Genomic DNA, 18,827 nt, shown 5'->3' with positions numbered 1-18,827 from the left:
CCAGAAGTAGAATATTTAAATTTTCAGTTTAAAAAATACTTGCTTTTAACCAAACTTATACGATTCAATTGATGAATATTTAACTGGAAAAGTTCAATATAAACCAAAGAAAATGAATTTTTAACTAGATTGATGAAAGTTTAACTAAAATAGTGGAATTTGAAAAAAACGTGAATTTTCAACCAAGAAGATTAATTTTCTACAAAAAGAAACAACAGTTTTTTAACAAAAGATATCAATTTTCACCTAAAAAAGACCATTCTTATAAACAAAATATTTGAATTTTAACTAAAAAAGATACATTTTTAAATTTTGAGTTAAATAAATTAATTTTAAACCAAAATTTTTCGACTGAAATGATGAATCTTAAAGTGGAAAAGTTTAATTTAAACCAAAAAGATGAATTTTCAGCAGAGCACTTGAATTTTAAACTAAAAAAAATCATTTCTCAACGAAAAACAGATTAGTTAAATTTTCAGTATAATTGAAAATTTTTTGATAAAAATGTAACTTTTTTGTAGAAAATTCGGGTGTTTTTCGTAGAAAATTAATCTTTTTGGTTTTAAATTAATCATTTTCATTTGAAATTTCACTATTTTATTAAAAATGGTTGTTTTATTTTAGTTGAAAATTAATTTTTTTTACTGAAAATTTAACTATTCTTCTTTTTGTCAAAAATGAATCGTTTTTAGTTAAGAATTCAGCCAAGACGGCCAAGAAGAAAAAAAAAACAATTTTTCAACAAAAGACATAAATTTTCAAATATAAGATAAATTTTCAACCAAGAAATGAAATTGTTAAATTTTAAGTTAAATAAATTTTTCTTAATCAAAAAACATGAATTTTTAAATAAATTGTTGAATTTTCAAAAAAAAAAAATTTTTTAAGTCAACAAATATGGAAAAATTACATTTTCGGGTAAAAAATATTGTAAAAAATCAAATTTTGAACAAAATAGTTAAATTTCCAACCGAGAAGATTATTAATTTTCTACTAAAAAGAAACAACAAGTTTTCAACAAAAGACATAAATTTTCAACTAAAAAAGACCATTTTTACAAACAAAATATTTGAATTTTGACAGAAAAAGATAAATTTTCAACCAAAAATGGAATTTTAAAATTTTCATTAAAACAAATTAATTTTAAACCAAATGTTTTGGCCTGAGATGATGAATTTTTAACTGGAAAAGTTTAATTTAAACCAAAAAGATGAATTTTCAGCAGAGCACTTGAATTTTAAACTAAAAAAAAAAAAACAATTTGGCAACGAAAAACAGAATAGTTAAATTTTCAGTTTAGTTAAAAAGGAAATTTTTGTAGAAAATTCGTGTGCTTTTCGTAAAACATTAATCTGAAATTTTCTAGAATATTTCGAATTATTTTTAGAATTTATTAAATTTTTGAACTCATTGAGAAATGTTGAAGTCTTTAAAATCTATTTGTCCTCAGAAATCTTCCTGAAATTTTTGGAACCTTTCTAAAATCTTTAAAATCTTTGTGAAATCTTTTAAAAAATTTTGAAAAAATTTTTTGAAATCTTTGAAAACTTTTTAAATCTTTTTAAATGTTTCGAAAATTCTGAAATATTTTGAAATTTCTGAAATATTTTGAAATCTTTGAGAAATTTTCTAAAACTCTTGAAACTTTTTGAAATTTTGGAAATCTTCATAATCTTTGAATTTTAATGAAATTTATTTGAAGTTTTTTCACGATTTTTTGTAATTTTTAAAATCTTTGAAATATTTGCGAAATTTTTGGAAACATTTTAGAATATTTTGAACTCTTTGTGATCTTTTAGAAAGTTTTCAAATCTTTGAAAAGTTTTCAAATCTTTTGCAATTTTTGAACTCTTCAAAATCTTTGCATGTTCAACAAAAGACATAAATTTTTAACTAAAAAAGACCATTCTTACGAACAAAATATTTGAATTTTGACTAAAAAAGATACATTTTCAACCAAAAATGGAATTTTTAAATTTTCAGTTAAAGAAATTTTAAACCAAAATTTTTGGACTGAAATGATGAATTCTTAACTGGAAAAGTTTAATTTAAACCAAAAAGATGATTTTTCAGCAGAACACTTGAATTTTAAACTAAAAAAAAAAATTGGCAACGAGAACCAGAATAGTTTAATTTTCAGTGTAGTTGAAAATGAATTTTTTGTAGAAAATTCGTGTGTTTTTCGTAGAAAATTAATCTTTTTGGTTAATTCGAAATTTAAATATTTAAAAAAAAATTTATCTATTTAATTAAAAATGTGTCTAATTATTTTTTGTTAGGTCAACAAAGTATCCGGAAACGTGTCATATTAACAAAACGACGAATGAGCCGCTGAAGTCTTTTATGGTTTACAGAAAAAAATCTGAGGATGATGATTTTTATGAAGACGAATTTGAACCCGAAGTAAGACCGAAAATATAACTTTTTTTGTCGATTTTTTCTTTAAATTCCGATTCGGCTGAAGGAATAGCAAAATAAACTACTATTTTATTTATTAAAAAGTCATAATTTTTATCGAAAATTTAACTGTTTTTTTTCGTGTTAAATTAATCTTTTTTTAGGTAGAAAAGTTTTTCGATTTTACTCAGTTTTTTTTTTACATTCCGATATATTTCAGCGAGGAGAATTTAATTCGAAAGTCGTTTCGGCTGGGGGAATAGCAAAATACCTTTGCTTTGGAGACAGGAAAATTGTTTTCGACGTGAAAGAAATCAGTATGATGTTTAATAATTTCACAAAAGGAGTCGAAACAGTTTGCTTTAAGCCACTTGTATGCGATCCGATGTATCACGTCGAGCCTCCAAAGTTTATAACTTTCAAAGACACCGCAAGCCAAAGTAAGTTTTATGCCAGATTTGAAAATTAATTAATCAGGATCATGGAATAATGAAAAAGTTCTGGGAAATTTGGAAAAGTGATTGGAATTTTTTTAGTTGACGCTATTTCAAAGTTTTGACAATTATTTTAGTAGTTTATGGCGATTTTTGTATTTTAGAATTTATTTTTCTATTGATTAAAATCTTATTAAATGTTATCTTTTGAATATTTGGAAACATTTTTAGAGTCTTTAATGAATTTTGAAATATTTGGAAATTTTTCAACTATTTAAAATATTTTCGAATCTTTGTAAAACGTTTAAAACCTTTGAAAACTTTTTAAATCGTTTTAAATCTTCAAATTTCTGAATTATTTTGAAATCTTTGTGAAATTTTCTAAAACTCGTAAAATTTTTTGGAATTTTTTAAATTTTCGGTAATGTTTTGAACTCATTGAAATATTTTGAAGTCTTTAAAATCTATTTGTCCGCAGAAATCTTTGTGAAATGTTTGAAATCTTTCTAAAACCTTTAAAATCTTTGCGACATTTTTTGAAAAATTTCGAAATATTTTGAAATTTTTGAAAACTTTTTAAATCTTTTGAAAGTTTTGAAATATTTTCAAATTTTTGTGAATTTTTCTAAAACTTTTAAAACTTTTGGAAATTTTTTAAATCTTCAAAATCTTTGCGAAATTTTTTTAACATTTGGTGAAATCTTTTAAATTTTCGTTAAGATTTTTTAATATTTTGAAGTCTTTAGAATCTATTTGTCCACAGAAATTTTCGTGAAATGTTTGAAATCTTTCTAAAATCTTTAAAATCTTTGTGAAATCTTTTGAAAAATTTTGAAATATTTTTAAACCTTCAAAAAATTTACAAAAAAATTGATGAAATTTTAAAAATTTGCGGTAATTTCAAATATTTTGAACTCATTGAAATATTTTGAACTCTTTATTTGTACACAGAATTCTTCGTGAAATGTTTGAAATCTTTCTAAAATCTTTAAGATCTTTGCAAATTGTTTTGAAAAATTTTGAAATATTATGAAATCTTTGAAAACTTTTTAGATCGTTTTAAACCTTTTAAGAGTTTTGAAATATTATGAAATGTTTGTGAAATTTTCTCAAACTCTTTAAATTTTTGGAAATTTTCAAAATCTGGACGAAAACTTTTTAAAAAATGTTGTGAAATCTTTTTCATTTTCGGTGATGTTTTGAAATATTTTGAAGTCTTTTGAAATCTTTGAAAACTTTTAATTCGTTTTAAATCTTTTGAAAGTTTTGAAATATTTTGAAATCTTTGTGAAATTTTCTAAAATTCTTAAGATCTTTGGAAATGTTTAAAAGCCTTAAAATCTTTGCAAAATCTGAAATTTTCTAGAATATTTTGAAATATTTTTAGAATTTATTGAAATATTTTGAAATATTTTAAAATCTTTGCGAAACCTTTTGAAAAATTTTGAAATATTTTAAAATCTGTGAAAACTTTTTAAATCGTTTTAAATCTTTCGAAAGTTCTGAAATATTTTGGAAATTTCTGAAATACTTTAAGATCTTTGAGAAATTTTCTAAAATTCTTTAAACTTTTTGAAATTTTGGAAATCTTCAAATTCTTTGAATTTTGATGAAATATATTTGAAGTTTTTTCACGACTTTTTGAAATTTTTGAGATCTTTGTAATATTTGCGAAATTTTTGGAAACATTGTAGAATATTTTGAACTCTTTGAGATCTTTTAGAAAGTTTTGGAATCTTCGAAAATTTTTTTAATTTTTTGCAATTTTTGAACTCTTTAAAATTTTTGCGAAGTCTGAAATTTTCTTTAATATTTCGAAATATTTTTAGAATTTATTGAAATATTTTGAACTCATTAATATACTTTAAACTCTTTAAAATCTATTTGTCCACAGAAATTTTCGTGAAATGTTTGAAACCTTTCTAAAATCTTTGCGAAACCGTTTTGAAAATTTTGAAATCTTTGAAAACTTTTTAAATCGTTTTAAATTTTTCGAAAGTTCTGAAATATTTGGAAATTTATTAAATATTTTCAAATCTTAGTGAAATTTTCTAAAATTCTTAAAATTTTTTGAAATTTTTGAAATCTTCAAAATCTTTGCGAAATCTTTGAAATCTGAGGAAATAGATTTGAAGATTTTTTACGATCTTTGGAAATTTTTGAAAACTGAGATATTTGCGAAATTTTTGGAAACATTTTAGAATCTTTGAAGTCTTCTAAAATATTTTGAAAGCCTTGAAGTCTTTAAAAATTCTTTATAATCTTTTAGAATTTTTGAAGTTTTCTGAAATAATTTGAAATATTTTGAAAAGTTTGAAGCCTTGATCATATCTTGTTAAGTTTTTGAAATCCTTGAATTCTTTTAAAACCTTTCAAAAATTTCGTAATAGTTTGGAATCTTTGTGAGTTTAAAATCTTTGTCAAATATTCAGAAATATTTTGAAATATTTTGAACTCTGAGATCTTTTGGAAACTAATTAAATTTCAAAAAAATTGTGGAATCTGTGGAGTCTTTTGAAGTCCGAAAACATTTTGAAACAGCGAGAAATATGAAATCTTTCTGCAATTTTTAAAAAATCTTTCTGAACTCTTTAAAATCTTCTGAAAGCTTTGCAAGATCTTTTGAAATTTTTAGAATCTTGAAAATATTTTTAAAATCTTCAAAAACTTCAGAAATTCTTGAAAATTTTCGAAATCTTTAGAATAGTTGTTAAATCTTTGAAATTTTCGAAAATATTTAAAAATCTTTCAGAAATTTCTGAAATATTTTTGAACTCCTTAAAATCTCCTGAAGTATTTATGGAATATTTCACAACTTTTAAATTATTTTGAAATGATTGAAATCTCAAAATCTTTCCGAAATCTTTGAAATATTCGGAAATATTTATACATTTTTGTGAAAATTTTGAAATGTTTCTGAACTCTTTAAAATATTTTTATATATTTTGAAATACTTGTGAAATCTTTTAAAATATTTTGAAATATTTCCTTTGAAATCTGATGAAATATTTTCAAAGATTTTTTACAATCTTTTGGAATGTTTGCGAAATCTTTGAAAATTTCAGAAACAATATGGAATATTTTTGGAATTCTTGAAATCTTTTTGAAATCTATAAAATCTCATGAAGTCTTTGTGAAATCTTATAAAAGTTTAGAAATATTTTTAAATTTTTCAAGCATTTGAAATATTTTGAAATCTTTGAAATGTTTTGGAATCACTTCAATTTTTTTTTAAATTTTATTTTTGAATTTTTTTAAAGGTTTATGGAATTTTTGTGAAATCTTTAAAATGGACGAAAATATTTTGAATTGTTTAAAACATTTTTAAATCTTTGAAAACTTTACAATTTAACAAAATATTTTAACTATTTAAATCTAGAAAAAAAATTTGTTGTGTGAAAAATTAATGTTTTAAACTAAAAATGTATCTTTTCCATTTTTTTATTTATAGTTTTTAGTTTTAAATGTAACTATTTTAGTGGAAGATTCATGAATTTAGTCCAAAATTTATTTTTTGATTAAAAATTTAATTATGACATTTTTTGTTGAGAATTTTAACACAAAATTCAACTATTTGGTTACAAAATATAATTTTTTGTTGAAAATTTATCTTTTTTGGTAGAAATTAATCTTCTTGATTAGAAATTTATCTTATTACTTTAGAGTTCGTCTTTTTAGTTGAAAATTCAACAATTTTCTTGATCAAAAATTTGGTTGTGTGGAAATTAATTTTTTTAACTGAAAATTTAACTTTTCGATTTTTGGTTAAAAATTAATCGTTTTTAGTTCTAAATTCAACTATTTAGTTGAAAATTGATTTTTTAAATTGTAAATTGATGAATTTTGTTGAAAAATCGTAATACTTGGTAGAAAATAAATATTCTTTGAAAATTCATTTTTTTGTCGTTAATAATTAAAAAATTTTACTTAAATATTTATTATTTTAGTTGAAAATTCATCTTTGAAATATTCGGAAATATTTTGAAACTCTTGTAAAAATTTTGAAATGTTTTTGCACTCTAAAATTTTTTTAAATATTTTGAAAGCTTTGTGAAATTTTTCTAAAACTTTTAAAACATTTTTTAATAATTGAAATTTTTGAAATCTTTTTGAACTCTTTAAAATCTCATTAAGTCTTTGTGAAATCTTATAAAACTTTTTAAATATTTAAAAAAATTTCCCAATATTTTTAGAATTAATTGAAATTTTTGAACCATTTTAGAAGCTTTGAATTTTTGTTAAATTATTTGAAATATTTTGAAAACTTTGAAGTCCTTATCCAATTTTTAAAATCCTTCGAAATCTTTGAAATCTTTGAAATGTTTTGAAATCATTAAAAACAAATTTTTTTAATGTTATTTTCTGAACTTTTTGAAATGCTTATGAAACTTGTGTGAAATCTTTGACATGGACGAAAATAATATTTTCGTTTAATATTTAAATTTAAACATTGTTTAAATTGTTACATTTTTCTTTAGCTTTTAAATTTTCAAGTTTTCAAAGATTTAAAAAAAATTAACTTTTTAAAATCTTTGTGAAATTTTTTAAATATTGGAGAATTTTTTTTAAATAATCCAAAGCTTTTAAAATCTTTTTAAATGTTTGAACTCTTTGTCAAATATTTTGAAATCTTTCAATTCTTTAAGAAGTTTTTGAAGTTTTCTCAAATTTTTTGTAAAATCTTTGATGTCTTGTAGTTCTTAAAATATTTGAAACTTCAAAAATATTTCTAGGTTTTCAAAATACTTCAGAAGACTCCAAAATTTTTTAAAGATTTCAAAATTGAAGAATATTTTGAAATTCAACAATCTTTTAGAACTCTTCAAAGCCTTCTGAAAATTTTTCAAAGCTTCGAAATATTTAAAAATTTTTGATATCCTTAAAATATTTTTAAATATTGAAATCTATGAAATATTTGTGTAATATTTGAAAACTTCAGAAATCTTTTGAATTTTCTGAAATCTTTAAAGTATTTAAAAATTTTTTGAAACCTTTGTTAAATAGTTTGTAATCTTTCAAATCTTTAGGGTTGTTTTTTTTTAATTTCTGAAATATTTTTGATTCTTTTAAATTCTGAAATATTTGCGAAATCTTTGAAGAATTCGGAAACATTTTGCAATTTGTTAAACCTTTTGTAATATTTTTAAATCTATTGAAATCTTTAAAAGAAATGTGAAGCCTGCTGAAATATTTTCAATTTTTTTGAGATTTTTAAAATCTTTCTAAAATTTAAAAAAATCTTTGAATACTTCTAAAATATTTTGAAATCTTCAAAATTTTTTGGGATTTTTAATGTCTCAGTGAAATCTATAAACACTTTGAATTCTTTTGAAAAAAAACTAAAAAAAATTTAATCTTCAAAATATTTGTAAAGTTTTTGATATATTTTGAAATGTTTCAAGTCTTCTGAAACTTTTTGAAACATTTGATATCTTTGTAAAATCTTGGAAATATTTTGACCTCTTTAAATGTTATCTTTTAAAATTTGGGAAAATTTTTAGAATCTTTAATGTCCTCTGAAATATTTTGAAATTTTTCAACTATTTATAATATTTTTAAATCTTTGTAAAACGTTTAAAATCTTTCTGAACTCTGTTAATACTTTGTGAAATCTTTCGAAAAATTATGAAATATATTGAAATCTTCGAAATCTTTTAAAAAATTTTGAAATATTTTGAAATCTTTGAAGACTTTTTTAAAAAATTGGTAAATCTTTTAAATTTTCGGTAATGTTTTGAAATGTTTTGAACTCATTAAAATATTTTGAAGCCTTTAAAATCTTTTTGTCCACAGAAATCTTTTTGAAATCTTTGCGAAATCTTTTGAAAGTTTTGAAATATTTTGAACTCATTGAAATATTTTTTATTTATTTAAATTAGTGTACTTTTTAAATCGTTTTAAACCTTCTGAAAGTTTTGAAATCTTTGTGAAATTTTCTAAAACTCTTAAAACTTTTTGGAAATTTTTGTAATCTTCAAAATATTTGCGAAAGCTTTTTAAAAAAATTGGTTAAATCTTTTAAATTTTCGGTAATGTTTTGAAATATTTTGAAGTCTTTAAAATATTTTTTAAATTGTTTTAAATTTTGGAAATTTTTGAAACTCTTGTTAAATGTTTTAAAATTTTTCAAATCTTTGCGAAGTTTTAAAAAATTTCTGCAATATTTTGGATTCTTTTAAATTCTTTAAATATTTGCGAAATCTTTGAAAACTTCGAAAATATTTTGAAATTTGTTAAACCTTCTGTAATATTTTGAAATCTATTGAAATCTTAAAAAATGAAAGTTTGCTAAAATATTTTTAAAATTTAGAAATCGTTTTGAAATTTTTTTAAATCTTTGAAGACATCTAAAATAGTTTGAAATCTTTAAAGTTTCTGTGAAATCTATAATACTTTAAATTCTTTTGAAATATAAAAAAAATTAATCTGGGTTAGAAAATAAAAAAAAACTTTCTTGATTGATTGAAAATCTCTTTTTCTTTCCAGAGCAAAAAGAGTTTTTTTCCGGCTTGGTTGTCAAGTGCGAAGAATTGAACTTGATGGCAGTTTGCAGAATCTCTTACAGAATTCATACTGCCCCGAAAATGTTTTACTTTTTTCCAAGTGTGCAGAAAGGAGGATTTTTCATTTACAAAATGCCTTATGAAGGTAATTCAAAAAATAAAAATTACCTCAAAATATTTGCAATAAATCAAGTTAGTAATTTTCAAATTTGTAATGCTGAATAAATTTTTTTTTTATAGATCATGTGAGGAATCTGGACAATGTTTTACCTAAATCAAGATTTTTGAATGATAGACCAACTCAAGCTGATGATGAGGCAGTCGGCGTTTTTAAAAAAATCCTCAAAAAAACGAAAATTAAATTCGATGCGAGTTTGTTTAAGAATCCGAAATTGGGAACGCAAATTGCGAATATTGAAGCTTTGGCTTTGGACCTAGAACAAAGGATTTTGCCTCCTGACTCGACACGTAAATATTTTGTTAAAAATTTTACTATTTTCTTAAAAATTAAATTATTTGCTTGAAAGTTTCACTATTTAAAAAATTAAAATTTCGGGTTTTTTTGGTAAAAATTCAATTTTTTTTGTAGAAAATTTGTCCTTTCAGATCGAAAATTCAATCGCTTTGGTAGAAAATTCCCTTTTTGGTTGAAAATTAGTGGTTTTTTTATATTGAAAGTTTAACTACTTGTTTAAAACTTTAACTTTATTATTAAAAAATTATTTGTTGTTTTATATTTATTATTGTGGTTGAAAATTTATTTTTCGTGTTGAAAATTAATTTTTGTGTTGATAATTAGTTTTCTCGGGTTGTAAAATTTAATTGTTTTGTAAACATTTTTTTTCGTGAGGGCCGAACATTCAATTATTTGGTTGGAAGTTAAATTTTTAGTTGAAAACTTGTCATCCATGGTTGAATTCACCTGTTTTTTATTAAAAATAAAAATCTCTGGTTGAAATATCAACTATTAAATTCATCCTTAAGTTTTTTTATTTATTAAAAATAAATTTGTTCTTGAAGATTCGTAATTTCAGTTTAAAATTTATCTATGTGGATAAAAATAAATTTTTTCGTTGAAACTTCATATATTCTTGTTCAAAATAAAATTTTCTGTTAAAAATTAAAATTTTTTTTTAGAAAATCAACTTTATTGTTGAAAATTCGTCTTTTCATCGAAAGTTCAACTACTCGTTCAAAACTTGAAATTTATAATTAAAAAATTATTTTTTGTAGTTATAAATTTATCATTTTAGATAAAAAATGATCTTTTTGGTTAAAAATTAATTTATTTAGGGTGAAAGTTCATCTTTTTTAATAGAAAATTATTTTTTTTTTTGAAAATTGGTCTCCTTTGGTAGAATTTAATTTTTTTTTTATTTAAAATGAAAAAAGTTTCTTTGAAAATTAATTTTTGAAATAAATTTTTAACTGTTTTGTCTAAAATTTGTCTTTTTTAGTTAAAATTTGTTGTATTTTCTAGAAAACCGTCTTTTTGGTAGAAAATTAATCTTTTTGTTGGAAAATTCGTCTTTTTGGTTGAAAATAAAAGTACTTGATTAATTTCTAAACTCTTTTGTTAAAAATTTATATTTTTTTTATCTAAAACTACTCATTACTTTGCTTAAAAATCTGTGTATTTTTGTGTAGAAAAATAATCTTTTACTTTTTCATTTCAAATTTCATCAATTTTGTTGAAAATTGATCTTTTCAGTTTGAATTTTATTATTCCATTTTTGATTAAAAATGAATCTTTTTGGTTTAAACTGATCTATTACCATTAAAAATTTATCAATTTAGTTAAATAAGTTTGTATTTCTGTGTAGAAAATTAAATTTCTTTGAAAATTCATTTTTGTTGTTGTTTAAATCCAAATATTCCACTTAATTAAATATTATTTTAGTTAACAATTCATCTTTTTGGTTGATACTAAAACTACTTCCTTTAAAGTTAAACTGATTTGTTAAAAAAATTTATATTTAAATCTTATCTATTTCAGTTGAAGGATTCATAATTTTATTGAAAAATTCATTAATTTTTTTGAAAATTTTCTTTTGCGTGCAAAATTAATTTTTTTTAACTAAAAATTTTGATTCTTGTTTCCAAATGTAACTATTTAGTGCAAAATTCAACAAGTTCGTTGAAAATTACTCTTTCAGCTAAAAATTGAACTATTCAGTTGAGAATTATTTTATCATGATGCAAAATAGTATTTTTCGTTGAAAATCCACCTTTTTTGGGAGAAAAATCAAGTATTTGGTTAAAAATTCATCTGCAGTCTTAAAACTGCAATATTTTTTTCGGAGAATTAAAATTTTACAGGATTTTAAATAAAATCTAATATAGAAATCACATTAATTTTATCTAAATATTCACATTTTTGTTTGAAAATTAATTTTTTATTTAAAAATTTAAACTATTTAGTTCAAAGTTCGTATTTTTTAGTTGAACAATCAACTGTTTCTTTCGAAATTCATGTATTTTGTGAAAAAATCTAATTTTTTGGTAGAAAATTAATCTTCTTGTTTGAAAATTCATCTTTTTTGTTAAAGATTAAAATATTCCACTTAAATATTCATTATTTTCGTTGAAAATTGATCAATTTGGTTGATAATACAACAGCTTATTTTAAAGTCAAACTATTTTTTTTTAATTTATCTTTTTGTTTTTAATTTCATTTATTCCAGTTAAATATATCAATTTTCTTGCAAAAAAATTATTTTTGTGTGGAAACTTAATTTTTTTAAACTAAATTGATCTCATCCTGTTAAAAATTGAAATTTTTAAATTCAAAATTGATGTATTTTGTTGCAAAATATAATTTTTTGTTGAAAATCTATCTTTTCTGATAGAAATGAATCTTCTTGGTTAAAAATTCTTCTTATTGGTTGAAAATTAAAATATTCCACTCAAATACTCATTATTTTAGTTAATAATTTATTTTTTTAGTGGAAAATTCATCAATTTTCTTACAAAAAAAATTGTGTGGAAAATTAATTTTTTAAGCTGAAAATTGATCTTTTACAGTTTTTTTAAATTGATAGTTTCAGAGTTAAATTTAACTATTTCAGTTAAAAAATCATGAATTTAGTTGAAAATTAATCTTTTTGGTTTACATTGATCTATTCCCATCCAAAATTCATCAATTTAGTTAAATAACTTTGGATAAAAATTAATTTTTAACTAAAAATTTAATTATTACATTTTTTGTTGAGATTTTTAATACAAAATTCAACAATTTGGATGAAAATCGATTTTTTTAAATTCAACATTTATCAATTTTTTTGCAAAATAGTATTTTTTATTTAAAATTTTTCCTTTTTGGTAGAAATTAACTTTTTTAGGTTAAAAACTCATCTTATTAGTTAAAAATTTAAATATTCCATTTCAAAATTCATTATTTTAGTTGAAAATTCGTCTTTTTAGTTGAATAATTCAGGAATTTTGTTGACAAAAATTTGGTTGTGCGGAAAATTAATTTTTTAAACTAAAAATTTAATTTTGTTGTTGAAAAATCGTATCTTTTGGTAGAAAATTAATCTTCTTGTTTGACAATTCATTTTTTTTAAAGATCAAATATTCTACTTAAACATTGATTATTTTAGTTAAAAATTCAACCATTTTTTCTTGAAAAAAAAATTTGGTTGTGTGGAAAATTAATTTTTTAAACTGAATGTTCAACTTTTTGATTTTTGGTTAAAAATCAATCTTTTCTAGTTCTAGATTTAACTATTTGGTTGAAAATCGATTTTTTAAATTAAAAATTGATCAATTTTGTTGCAAAATAGAATTTTTTGTTTAAAATTGATCCTTTTAAATTTAAAATTTATATTAAATTAATTAAATATGATATAATTAAATTTAATTATTCCATTCTTGGTTAAATATTCATCTTATTAGTTGAAAATTCAAATATTCCACTCAAATATTCGTTATTTTGTTTGAAAATTTCTTTTTTTAGTGGAAAATTCATCGATTTTCTTGAAAAAAACAAATTTTTCATGGAAAATTAATTTTTTAAACTGAAAATTTATCTTTTGCATTTTTTTAAATTAATAGTTTTTAGATTTAAATTTAACTAATTTAGTTGAAGATTCATGAATTTAGTTGAAAATGAATCTTTTTGATTTAAATTGCACTATTTCCATTCAAAATTCATTAATTTAGCTCAATAATTTTGATTAAAAATTTATTTTTTGATTAAAAATTTAATTATGACATTTTTTGTTGAGAATTTTAACACAAAATTCAATTATTTGGTTGAAAATCGATTTTTTAAATTCAACATTTATCAATTTTGTTGCAAAATAGTATTTTTTGTTGAAAATTTATTTTTTTTGGTAGTCTTTTTAGTTGAAAATTCAACAATTTTTTCTTGAAAAAAAATTTGGTTACGTGAAAAATTAATTTTTTAAACTGAAAATTTAATTTTGTTGTTGTTGGAAAATTGTATTTTTTGGTAGAATATTATTCTTCTTGATAGACAATTAATCTTTTTTGTCAAAAGATAAAATATTCTACTTAAATATTCATTATTTTAGTTGAAAATTCATCAATTTGGTTGATAATAAAAGTAATTCTTTTAAAGTTAAACTCTTTTTTTTTTAATTAATCTTTTTGATTTAAATCTCATTTATTCCGGTTAAAGGATTCTTTATTTTAGTAGAAAATTCATCAGTTTTCTTGAACAAAATTATTATTGTGTGGAAAAATAATGATTTTTAACTGAAAATTTATCTTACCCATTTTTTGTTAAAAATGAATTGTTTTTAGTTCCAAATTCATGTATTTGTTTACAAAATATAATCTTTTGTCGAAAGTGTATATTTTTTTGTTAGAAATTAATCTTCTTGGTTAAAAATTCATCTTATTAGTTGAAAATTCAAATATTTCACTCAAATATTCATTATTTTAGTAGAAAATTTATTTTTTTTAGTGGAAAATTCATCAATTTTCCACTAAAAAACAAAAATTTTGTATGGAAAATTAATTTTGTTTAACTGAAAATTTATCTTTTCCATTTTTTTTTATTCCCATTAAAAATTCATCAATTTAGTTAAATAATTTTGTTTTAAAATTAATTCTTTTAAATTAAAATTTAATTATTACATTTTTTGTTTCGAATTATAATAGAAAATTCAACTATTTGGGTAAAAATGTCCCTTTTTTTAGATAAAAACTAGACTATTTCGTTGAAAAATTAATTCAAATATTCCACTCAAATATTTATTATTTTAGTTAAAAATTCATCTTTTTTCTTAATAATAAAACTACTTCTTTGAATGTCAAACTGATTTTTTCAACAAAAAAAATTATTTAAATCTTATCTATTCCAATTGAAAACTTCATTTGAGTGGAAAATTCATTAATTATCTTTCAAATGATTTTTTTTGTCTGGAAAATTAATTTTTTAAACTGAAAATTTAATTTCTGGATTTTTGGTTAAAAAATATTTATTTTTAGTTCAAAATTTAACTATTTGTTTGAAAATTAATCTTGTCGATTGAAAATTTAACTAATTGGTTGAACATTTGTTTTTTTAATGAAAATTAATTTTTTTAACTGAAAATTTAACTTTTCGATTTTTTGTTAAAAGTTCATCGTCTTTAGTTCTAAATTCAACTATTTGGTTGAAAATTGATTAATTTTGTTGGAAAATTGATCTTTTTTGCAGAAATAAATCTTTTTGTTTGAAAATTCATCTTATTAGTTGATAATTAAATTATTTTAGTTAAAGATTCATAAATTTCGTTGAAAATTGATCTTTTTAGTTAAAATTTTATTTTTTTTATTTAAATCTCATCTATTCCAGTTGAAGGATTCATTATTTTAGTGGAAAATTCATCACTTTTCATGAAAACCTTATTTTTATTTGGAACATTAATATTTTTACTGTAAATTGATCTTTTCCATTTTTTGTTAATTAATAGTTTTTAGATTAAAATTTAATTATTTCATAAATTCATAAATTTAGTAAAATAAGTTTGGTTGAAAATTAATTTTTTAACTTAAAATATAATTAGTACATTTTTTGTTGAAAATTCTGTTACATAATTCATCTATTTGGTTGCAAATTTAAGTATTTTGTTGAAAAATCATATTTTTTTGCAGAAAATTAATCATCTTTTTTGAAAATTAATTTTTTGCGCTAACAATTGAAATATTCCAGTTAAATATACGTTGTTTTAGCAGAAAATTCATCTTTTTGTTTGATAATAAAATCATTTGTTTGAAAGTTAAATTTTTTCAATTCATTCATCATTTTAGTGAAAAATTCATCAATTTTTTTGAAAATTCGTTGTTTTTTTTACTGAAAATTTAATTTTTCGATTTTTTGTTGAAAAATCGTCCTTTTTGGTAGAACACTAATATGCTTGTTTGAAAATTCATCTTTTTGGTAGAAAATTCAACTATTCCAGTTAAAGATTCATCAGTTTAGTTGAAAATTCCTCACTGATTTAAAATTCAACTTTTTCTATGTAAATTTGTGTTTTTTTTTAGTAACCATTTTTTAAACAAAAAACATTCGTTTTTTTAATGAAAATGAATTTTTTTATACTAAAAACTGCACCATTCTAGTGAATAATTTCGTTATTTAATTAAAAATTTGTTGTTTTTTTTTGGTAAAAAATCATTTCGTTAACTGAGAATTTAACCATTTCATTCTTGGTTAAAAATGTGATCTTTTTCAATTAAAAATCCAACTATTTGGTTCCAAATTCGTATTTTTTAGTTAAAAATTCAATCATTTGGTTAAAAATTCATGTATTTTGTTGCAAAATAGTATTTTTTTCTTTAAAAATTAATATTTTTGGTTAGAAAATTCAACTGTTTCCAGTTAAAGATTCATCAGTTTAGTTAAAAATTCTTTACTGACTTAAAATTTAACTTTTTCGTTGTAAAGTTGTCTTTTTTATGAATAATTCTTAAACTAAAAATTGAACTCTGTTTGACAATTCTTCTTTTTTGGTTAAAATTTTTTTATTTCAATGAATTGCCAATTTATCTCTTTAGTTAAAAGTTTAACTATTTGGTTAATCATTCGTTTTTTTAAAGCAAATTAAGTTTTTTAAATATAAAAATGGAACTGTTGTAGCCGATAATTTCGCTATTTTATTAAAAATTGATTTTTTGTTGTAAAAAAATAATTTCTTGAACTGATAATTTAATTATTCCATTTTCAGTTAAAAATTTGATGTTTTTCAGTTAAAAATTTTAATATTTGGTTAAAAATTCATATTTTTTAGTTAAAAATTTAACTATTCCGTTGGAAATTCATGTATTTTGTTTTTAAAAATTAATATTTTTTGGTAGAAAATTCAACTTTTTCAGTTAGAGATTCATCAGTTTGGTTAAAAATTAATCACTGATTTAAAATTCAACTTTTTTAAATGTAAATTTGTGTTTTTTATTAATAATTTTGTAAACTGAAAATTGAAATATTCCAGCGGAAAATTTCGCTTTTTATTAAAAATTCATTGTTTTGTAAAAAAAAAAATAATTTCCTCAACTGATAATTTAACTATTCTATTTTTGTTTAAAAATTTGACTTTTTTAGTTCAAAATTCAACTATTTGGTTCCAAATTCATATTTTTTAGTTGAAAATTCAAGTATTCGGTTGAAAATTCATGTATTTCGTTGCAAATTCGTATTTTTTCTTTAAAAATTAATATTATTTGGTAAAAAATTCAGCTGTAAATTTGTGTTTTTTTAATAATAATTTCTTTAACTGAAAATTTCACTAAAAAATTTAACTCTGTTTGAAAATTCTTCTTTTATGGTTGACGATTTATCATTTTAATTGTAAATTTTTCTCTTTGGTTAAAAATTTAACTACTTGGTTGAACATTCGTTTTCTTTTTCAAATAACATTAATTTTTTAACTAGAAATTGAACTATTCTAGCGGAAAATTTCACTATTTTATTAAAAAATGTGTTTTTTTTTGTAAAAAAATAATTCACTTAACTGAGAATTTAACTATTCCATTCCTGGTTAAAAATTTCATATTTTTCAGTTCAAAATCGAACTATTTGGTTCCAAATTCGTATTTTTTAGTTAAAAATTCATCTATTCGTTCAAAAAATTCATCTGTTTGCCAGAAAATGCCACTGTTTAGTTGAAAATTAATTTTTTCAGTTAAAAATTTAAGTATTGGGTTGAGAATTTATGTAGTTTGATGCAAAATAGTCTTTTTTCTTTGAAAATTAAGATTTTTTGGCAGAAAATTCAACTATTGGGTTAAAAATTGAACTATATCGTTTAAAATGCAATATTTTTTCTCCAACACTCAGGAATTTGAAGCGTTTTCAATTTGAAATTAATATAGTTTGATTATTAATTTGATCTAAATATCCACTGAACTTTAAGTATAAAAAGACAAAATAAAAATTATTTTGAATAATTATTAAATTAATCAATGGTACTAATATATTTAAGAATATCTTCTAATGTAATTTATCAAAGCTTTCTAAATTAAAAATAAGAATTCAATTCCCAGAAACAAAAATGTTTACATAATCCGATTATTTTGAAAAATGCAAAAATTTGTCCAGAAAAAAAATGTACTCCCCTATTTTCTTTTAAATTCACCATATTTCATTTTACTCTAATTTTAAATATTGACAAAAAATAAATAATTATTTTTAAAAAATGCAACTGAATATTTTTAATTTTCCGGCTAGTTCCGTCTGAGAAAATTAAAGAACGAGTTGCGCCTATAATGGATGAGTACCGCAGGATTTTTAATATAAGGGAAGAAGATGAAGAAGGTCCTGCGCCTGTAAAAAAAGTAAAACTTGTCGACGATCAAGAAATGCAGCTTCTCGTTAAAACGAATAAAGTAATAATCACAGATTCTTTTTTATTTATTCAATTACCGAAATTAACAAAAATATTTATTTTTAATTGATAATAATTGTATTTATTTCTTGTAATTTATTTTTCAGCTCGATTCTCTTACTGTTGCTCAACTGAGGGAATTTTTAAAGCAGCATAAAGTCGCGGTTTCAGGTAATAAAAAAGCACAGGTGATCGATGCAGTCTACCAATATTTTCGTCGATAAACTTCGAAGATTTATTTCTATTTTTGATACTAAGTTTGTGCTTGAACAAGTTTTGTTTTTTCGTTTAAGAAACTTTAAATCTTGAAATAAATGGTGAGTTTGTATTTTTATAAAAACTTATGAATGCCTAATGTTATTTACTTATTTTTAATTCAGCAAAAATTATAAAAACAAAAAAAAATTTGATTAAAAGAGTGCTATTTTCTACCAAGTAGTTTAATTTTCAATACAAAAATATTGATTCTTCAAGGAAAATGTCATAGTTGAAATTTAAAGAAAAATGATTTAAATTTAAAATAAAATCAGCTGAATTCTATAAAAAAAGATTAATTTAAAAAAAGCTGAATTCTCAACCAAAAGTGATACTAGTAGTAGTTGAATTTTCATCCAAAGTTATGCTTCCATTAAATAGCTGAATTTTCAATAAAAAAA

At 20.8% G+C, this 18,827-nt stretch overlaps 1 protein-coding gene across 2 annotated transcripts in view; it reads left to right on the top strand.

Annotated features, from left to right (window-relative positions):
- Positions 1–18,502, top strand: part of LOC117172636 (X-ray repair cross-complementing protein 6-like) — a 49,239-nt gene extending 30,737 nt beyond the window's left edge. For both annotated transcript variants that reach the window (XM_033360742.1, XM_033360743.1), the window contains exons 5-10: positions 2,280–2,403; positions 2,618–2,837; positions 9,318–9,479; positions 9,575–9,802; positions 18,015–18,172; positions 18,279–18,502. In XM_033360742.1, the coding sequence (XP_033216633.1) occupies positions 2,280–2,403; positions 2,618–2,837; positions 9,318–9,479; positions 9,575–9,802; positions 18,015–18,172; positions 18,279–18,395 (1,009 nt within the window). In that variant the 3' untranslated portion in view covers positions 18,396–18,502. The remainder of the gene's footprint in view (positions 1–2,279; positions 2,404–2,617; positions 2,838–9,317; positions 9,480–9,574; positions 9,803–18,014; positions 18,173–18,278) is intronic.
- Positions 18,503–18,827: the final 325 nt, after the last annotated feature.

This window comes from Belonocnema kinseyi, chromosome 5, assembly GCF_010883055.1.
Source record: "Belonocnema kinseyi isolate 2016_QV_RU_SX_M_011 chromosome 5, B_treatae_v1, whole genome shotgun sequence".
NCBI lineage: Eukaryota > Metazoa > Arthropoda > Insecta > Hymenoptera > Cynipidae > Belonocnema > Belonocnema kinseyi.
Note: the sequence above shows the minus strand (reverse complement) of the source record. Positions and strands in the feature narration are given on the sequence as shown.